Genomic DNA, 8230 nt, shown 5'->3' on the forward strand with positions numbered 1-8230 from the left:
ATGTATTTTTGAAAACTCACTTAACATTGGATTAATTTTTAATCACATGGTTAAGTAAATGTTGCATATGTGAGGTATAACTAGGGTTAGAGTAAATTTATGAGCTCAGGACCCGAGGAAATCATAGGATGTCAAAGGAAAAAGTTGTTATATGTCCAAATAGGTACCTAGTGGTACCTGTTGCCAGTTTTTGACCTAGGTCATTCATTTGGCCATAAGTGTTAGTTGATGGCACAAGAGAAGTGGTGTTTAATGATAGCTAACGCCAATCTGATGGTCAAAGATGGCGCAAAGATACTCTAGAACGGAAGTTGCCTAGCCAATTTAATTATTGGCAAGCCGAATTATTTTTCAAGGCATTGAAATAATTATTAGATTAATTTTTAATATTTAAATACTAAAAAGTAATATTTAAATATAGATAATACTCAAAAAACCATTTGGGAAGGCTGCCACTTGACAAAAATGCCCATGAAAACTAAAAAATGTCTTTAGAGACTGGAGAGAGGCATTTTTAGTGTATTCAGTCCCACAAGAGAGAGGGATGATATGTTATTTCTTTGATCTATAGCCGTTGGAGGACCTTTTGAGGCAGCCAAAGGCAGGAGAAGACCAATCAACAGTAGAAGACATTTAGATACAATAGTAAATGATTGATTTTCTTCACTTCTTAGCATCTACAAGCTGTTGAGACAAGGCATCATTAGTAAATGACTGATTTTCTTTAGTTCTTCGTGAAGAAAGTCTAAACTTTCTCTCTCCTTAACATTCTCTCTCATCTCCCAAACTTTCTATAGCCTTGTTCCAAAGATAATAGCATTAAGGTCACCAAAGGTCGAGAAATTTCAGATTTCTTTGCTGTAAACCCTAATCTGCAGTAGTAGAAATTAGGGTTCAGCAACACTGCCTCAAGAAGCAGGCAGAAATTGGAAGCTCCAAGACTTTGATTCAATGGGACTGAAGTTGTTTTCAATCAAATGCAGGTGGAGAGATCAACCTTTTCCATCTCCATTAAAGCAAGTGAAGGCCAATTGACTACTCAAATCAAGGGGCAAATCTGATTGAAAACTTGCTGGTCATTTTGGATAGCAAGGGAGTTAGAATACCAAAAGGAATTGGGAGAATCCCATTGTACATGAACTTCTTCAATTAAGTTAAAGAAATACCAAAAGGGGCACCATTTTTGGGGCCAATAAGGTATCCATTGTCCAATATTGTAAGTTAATTTACATTTCTCAATTTTGTAATAAATGTTGCTATTGTAACTAAGTTGTAATAAGGGAATTACCATCCATCCACAGAAGGAAGGCTAGTTACAGTGTACATAATGCTCAAGGGTAGAGTGGTGAGTGTCAGAGTGTGATGTTCATCAAAGATGGATTCCGAGTACTGCAACCACCAGTCGGAGTGTATCAGAGGGTATAGAAGACCAAAACGTAGATCACCGAAAGCAATAGGATGCTTGGCAACAATAGTGGAGATGCACAAGGATGGTGGCGATGATTGAAACTACCAAACGTAACAAAAGAGGTGTCGATTAGGGCTAGTGATGGCTATCTAGGATTAAACACAGCAGTCCAAGAAGTGCCAGGCAACATATGGCAGCTGGAAGGTCTTTCTTATCAAGTGAATAATGCCTCTTGAGAGCCTCCAGTGATAGAGAAGCCTGATAAGCCATCATGGAGTCTCGAGAAGAAGGTGACTAAGACATTGTGATTTGGTTATGAGTCTTTCGTGTGCCTTGCACAAAACCTAGCACTCCACAATATCCACAGGATACTCTTTACAAAAGCACCGACTTTGATACTATGTGAAGAAACTGCTAGGGTTTTCACTGATGAGGAAACATCATATGACTACGACAAAAACACAAAGACACAGATAATGACGTGAAACTCAAAACCCTTCATGTAAAACACAAAACTTAAAAACACAAAAACACAAACACAAATAGAGAGAAAAGAACTCTAAAGTGAATGAATCAATGTAGTAAATGAATGTAGGAGTATATAGAATGCTCAAGGGTAGAGCGATGAGTATTAGAGTGTGACGTCCATTAAAGATGGTTGCGAGTGCTATACCCATTAGTCGAAGTGTATTGAAGGGTGTAGAAAACCAAAACCTAGAGTCACCAAAAGTAGTAGGATGCTTAGTGATAATAGTGGACATGCATGAGGATGCTAATGATGGTGGCTGAAACTGCCAACGCATCATAAGAGGTGTTGACTTGGGCTAGTGATGGTTGTCTAGGGCCAAACACAACAATGGACGAAGCACCAATCAGCAGACACGTGGCAGCTGGAAGGGCAGTCACCAAGGGCCGGAGCAGCACACAAAGTGGTGGCAATACTCACAAAGGCTAGATAGCCATGTGGTAGAAGACTCATAATGGATCCCTCCTGCTCTTGAGGTTTGCACTCTCAAGGGCTGGGACTCATCCTTGGGTGGCCTCAGCCTCATATCTTTTCCCTGTCTTGGACTGTGTCTGATGCAAGGCATCCTATGAAGTGGCACTCTCAAATTCCATGATTGATGGCATGGCTGTACTACAAGGGGGAAGACATGTAGAAAGGGAGGCAGGCAGAAAGAAGGGTGGCAGAAGGGGGCCAAGGCAGGAGAGGAAAGGGCACAGGGGTTGGGGAAAAGGAAGAGGTCAAGAAGAAAAGCAAGGAGAGAGTAAAGGTACAGGTGGGGAGAGGAAGAGTGAGGCAGCACCTTAGGGAAGGTGGAGTGGCAAAGGTAGCAGTGAGAAGGGACTGGAACACGGGAGCTTATGAGCATCAAGGCACCACCATCTTTATAAGCCTTCATTTTTTGAAATTTTAATGTGGCCCGCAACTGTGCATTCTCAGTTCCACAGTGCACAGTCAGTTTGCACAATCTACATCAAGCAGTCTTTATTGGGCAATGTTTACAACATTGATCCATGCATCTCATAGTGCAGCACTCTGTCCACAGCCAGCCTCAAATTGTATGGAGTTCCTGTGCAATCTTTCATGAAGTTTCCTACAACTGCAGTAAGTTTCACATGGGTCTGCACAAACCGAATTAGTCACAACATCCTGATTTTCCATCCATCATTTCATCCAATGTGGTGACATTTTGCAAACATTGGATGAAAACTGATTGGATAGACAGTTCAAACACCTGCACAGTTGAGTTATCATTCTTCTACAACAACAGTAGGTTCATAAATTGCAAATCACATAAAGTAGTGTGCAGGCAAGCAGCACCACACTGGATAAGGCCTATCAAACATTTGCACCACAATATGATGGTGATGGCCAAAAATGAACCTGTAACATGTGTAATTGGGGAATGCTGGTTGAAAGGCATGTGCTTGGCAGTTGCTTTCTGTATTAGCCAAAACAACTGATGCTTTGTGATCCTTGATACACAAGCAAATCATTTTCTCTCGAGTCAAACATTTGAGCAATGAGTTTGGTGTATACCCCTACATCTGATTATATCATTCATCACATGACTGGTGCTCTCTCTCACCGCGAAAACTGCTTCAACAAAAATAGGCAAATAAATGCTGTGCTTGTTATGATCAATGACATAAGACTGTAGCCCAAGAATTGACATTTATGAAAGCATATTCTAGACTACTTAAATCATCAGGGATGTAATCTGAGAGGCAAGGCAAAGTCATGGATGGCAGCACTAGATGCCCAACATCATGGATAGAAAGCATCAGTCCTCATTGCTATTTGACTCGATCCAGTGAACCATTGTCTGTTTGTGCAAATACGCAAGCATGATTTGCAGAATTCAGCTTCTTAATTTATCACTTAGTCACTGCTCTCAGTTTCATCCCAAAAAGTATCTGCAAACATGTTAGACATGAGCACAAACATCGAAGAATGACGTTCATGTAAGGCTGCTGCACCAGTGAAGACACACCTTCCAAGTTCTATATTAGCCCACTTTTGACATGCACCCAACACGGTACTCCATAAGACACTATCAGCTACAAAAGGCATATTTTCTGCTACAGCCACAGCCTCATCCACTTGACCTGCACGGCCAAGGATATCAATCATGCATGTGTAATGTTTAATACTTGGCACAATGCCATACTGTTCTCTCATCAAGTCAAAGTACTTTCGGCCTTCATCTGGTAGACCCACATGACTGCATGCATTTAAAACACCAAGGAACGAAATATCATTGGGTGCAAAGCCATCCCCCTCCATTTTAGTGATTGTGAGTAAGACAGCTCTAAAATTCCCTTGCAGTGCCCATGCTGTTGTCATTGTGTTCCATATTACACGATCTTTTATGGGCACTGCATCAAATACTTGCCAAGCATCAGCTATGCTCCCACACTTTGCATACATGTCAATGAGAGATGTTGCTAAAATTATAACAGTAGACAATTCAGATTTGAAATATGGCATTCCTATTGAGAAGTCTGCATAGTTCATATCTAGATCATAACCTACTTTCACTATTTCAGAATGCAACGTCTGACCCTCATGAATGGCTCCAAGACTTCCACAAGCTTTCAAGGTGCCAGAAAATGTGAAAGGGTCTGGAGACGTTCCTTCAACAGTCATCAGCTTAAAACATGAAACTGCTTCCTCATCAAGACCATACTCAGTGTAGCAAATAATTAAAGCATCCCAGGACACTACGTTATGGACAGCTAGCTTATCAAAGACATCTCTTGCTTCCATTAGTGAGCCACACTTGGCCAGCATAACCACTAGATTGTTTCCTATATAAATGTCTTTTTCAAACCCACGTTTAACAATGTCAGAGTGCAAAGTTTGTCCACTTTCTTTATGAGCTAAGCTGCCACAAGCTTTCAAACCGCAGATATATGTAACATCATTAGGACATAATCCTTCCTGCTGCATCTGTTCCACACAGTTTAAGCTTTCTTCAGCAAGCCCTAGTTCTAAACATCCTGCAACAAGGGTGTTCCATGAAGCTGTATCTTGCACAGCTAATGTTTCAAACGCGCTCCATGCTTCTTCGAGCAAGCCACATTTTGTGTACATTTCTACCAGCATATTTCCAGGAGTACAATCCATTTCAAGCCCCTTTTCTATGATCTGTGAATGTATTTCCTGGCCTTTCTCTGAGTTTTTGACACTGCCACAAGCCTTCAAACTGCAAGCATACATAATAGGATCCGGAATCACACCCTCCATCTGCATGTGTTTAAAACAGCTCAAAGCTTCCTCGCCAAACCCATGTTCACTATATCCTACCAAAAGTGCAGTCCATGAGACCACATCATGAATAGGCAGCTCATCAAATACTCTCTGGGCTTCAGAAAGGGAGGCACACTTGGAGTACATGTCCACCAAAGCACTGCCAACAAAAATATCATTTTTGAATCCCTCTCCAAAAGCAAGTGCATGTAATTGTCGGCCCTTGCATATAGCTCCTGTGATGCCACAAGCTTTCAAAGAGCAAATGTATGTGAAAGCATCTGGAGGTACACTCTCTAGCTTCATCTGTTCTAAACAGGTGAGTGCTTCATTGCCATAACCCTGTTCTGTATAACCTGAAATTAGTGTAGTCCAAGCTATCATATCATGACTCTCTAAGTCATTGAACACTTCCTGTGCTTCTGCTAATGCGCCACACTTTGTATACATGTCTACCAGACTACTGCCAACAAATAAATCGGTTTCAAACTCATCTTTAACCAATTCAATGTATATTTTGTCACCTGTTTCAATGCATTTGAGTCTGGAACAGGCTTTCAAGGCTGCTATGTAAGGGAACCTGGAAGTAATTCCTACATTCTCAAGCAGATTTTGATAAAGATAAAGACTGCGCTGTAATTCGCCAACTTCAATGCAGCCTTGCATTAGAGATACCCATGAATGCTCGTTTGCGAAAGACATCCTGTTGAATGCCTGCTCCCCAGCAGACAAGCTTCCACACTCTACAAACATGGGAACAATGTAGTTCTCAAGTGCACTATGGGCTTCAAGTCCAAGGAAACAGACTTGATCATGCAATCGCTTGGCATACACGGGGTTTTTCTGTTTGCGGCACTTCTGCAGGATGCAGATAAAGTCCTCCACAGAAGGCAGCTCTTGTATACTCGAGGTCGAAAGGGCTGAGAGGGAATCCTGTATGCTCAGCATCTGCCAGTCCCAATTGTGAATATGTGGCTGTGTCTGGGCCTTCAAAGCATCCTGCCAGTCCCAATTGTGATGATGCAGCTGTGACTGGGCCTTCACTGCAACCGGGAATGAGTTCATCGGCTGGTGATGGAACTTGTCCTGAACCAAATCACGATTCGATGTCTCCATGGCCTCGTCCGTCGGGCGAGCTGGCTTTTCAGTGAAGGACAACACATGGATTGTGATGCCTGCGCTCATTTTCTAGATGGTGCCTATAGTCTGATGAGGCGCCACCTGCTGCATCGATCGTACTCACGAAGAAATCCAACCCCGGCGGAGCTGATAACAATTGGGCTGGCATATCCACAGCTTCATAAGCAGTTGCGCTTTACGTGTGATCAACATAACATCGTTCTTTCTCATTTTTACAATGGGAGCAGCCTACACACGAAGTAACAACCTGCCATATATGGCTTTGCATTTGTAAATAAAAGACAAGAAACAAGATTTTATTGCATGTAACGAGAAAAAAGCTTTTACACAAGTTTATCTTATGATGAATATGGTCCTGCCTTTATATTGCTCAAATTAGTTTTTGATTTTTTTCATTGTTAGAAATATTAAATTACAATTGACTTTCGGATTGAAAGTAGTTTGATAATATTATGTTTTTTTTGTTTATATCAATATAAATTTTAATACAATCATTAAAATGACACATGCTAGTGTAGCCTTTACATGGACTTGGTGGACAAGGAAGAGGAGGGCGACATGTGCTAAACGATGGCTAATGAAACCCTTCTAACTGTACCATGCCTACTAATAGCCTTATGAAGTGGTCTTCAATAGCAAAAATGCTACCCAAAAAATCCTCAGTCAGGGATTTCTAATTTGGGGCTTGGACCTCATTTACTTCATGGCTTGCAACCCATTGAGCTTGAAAGAGACCGCCTTCAAAAGGAATGTCCCATTTGGGTTGAAATTCCCAAACTGCCTACCTATCTCTAGAACTTGCTACATGATATCACCAAAGGATTGGGGAAACCATTGTACATTCTAGCTCTGGCCAGCCCATTTAGAAACAAAGTCTGCCTCCGAGCCATTCACTATATTTAGGGGTGTGAGACAAGGTTGCCCCCTCATCCCCCTTCTATTTGCTACTACATCTCTTTCCCTCTTTTGCCTCATGGACAAATTGGTCGAAAAGGGAAAGCTCACTAGAGTTAGCTATAGGGGTAAGCAACTAATTGGGCAAGGATTCACAAATGATCTCCTAATGTCCCTACATGTAAAGAAAGAGAATGTGGAACAAGCATTCAAACTACCGGAAACGTACAATCAAGCTACACGTTCCAACTTCAATCTCTAGAAATCCTCTCTCATCAATGTTACTAAAGCCCATTGGAAAGGAAACTTGATAAATTTTGGGGGGGGGGGGGGGGGCGCACAATTTTCAAGTACATGGGCATCCCCATTGGGATAATCCTCTTGGGTTCAAAAGAAAGTCAAGGCCAAGGTCAACAGTTGGAAACTCACAAGCTGGCCGCTCCACGTGAAACTCAAAATCTTGAGCCTATTTCTCAATCCCATGCTCTCATTCTATCTACCCTTCATCAAATGGTAGCCAAAGGAAGAGAAGCAATGGAACTCGATGGTAGGAAACTTCTTATGGGGCAAGATGGGTAATTTGAGATACACAGCTCCCATCTCAATGAATGCACTCAAGCTTCCCGAGTGTCAAGGGGGGGCTTGGTCTACTTGACCTTGCTGCAAGGAGCATTTCCCTAAGAGCTAATTTCCTAAAATGATGCTAGTCTCAAGACACACCCTAGGCTTGTATGTTAGTTGACACACTCTCCATCCTCAACCAAAAATTATACAACTCGTGGGCAATGAGGGGCTTGAGATCACCTACTCACATGCAATCAGTCTGGGTAGCATCCTTAAGGATTGGGTGCTAACCCTGAGCAAGGCGAAGAGTTAGTCCCCTCTTGAATGCATAGGGTTGGATGAGAATATTTTCTAGTCAAAGTATTTTGATCCTCCTCTTGCTACCTAGCTTGGTAACCAAAGCATTTATCTAGCCAAGGTTGGCTACTCCCACTTCAAGCACTAGCTAAGGTCCAATGATGGTAGCT

General features: G+C 41.9%; 1 protein-coding gene across 1 annotated transcript; it reads right to left on the reverse strand.

Annotated features, from left to right (window-relative positions):
• Window positions 1-2029: 2029 nt before the first annotated feature.
• On the reverse strand, window positions 2030-6516 carry LOC148016319 (putative pentatricopeptide repeat-containing protein At3g01580). Its single transcript, XM_087664523.1, has one exon. The coding sequence runs from the start codon at window positions 6348-6350 to the stop codon at window positions 3795-3797; it is 2556 nt and encodes an 851-aa protein (XP_087520649.1). The 5' UTR covers window positions 6351-6516; the 3' UTR covers window positions 2030-3794.
• Between the last annotated feature and the right edge of the window lie 1714 nt (window positions 6517-8230).

Source organism: Lygodium microphyllum, chromosome 23 (assembly GCF_053477565.2).
Source record: "Lygodium microphyllum isolate KBCC chromosome 23, Lygodium_microphyllum_v1.1.10, whole genome shotgun sequence".
Lineage (NCBI taxonomy): Eukaryota > Viridiplantae > Streptophyta > Polypodiopsida > Schizaeales > Lygodiaceae > Lygodium > Lygodium microphyllum.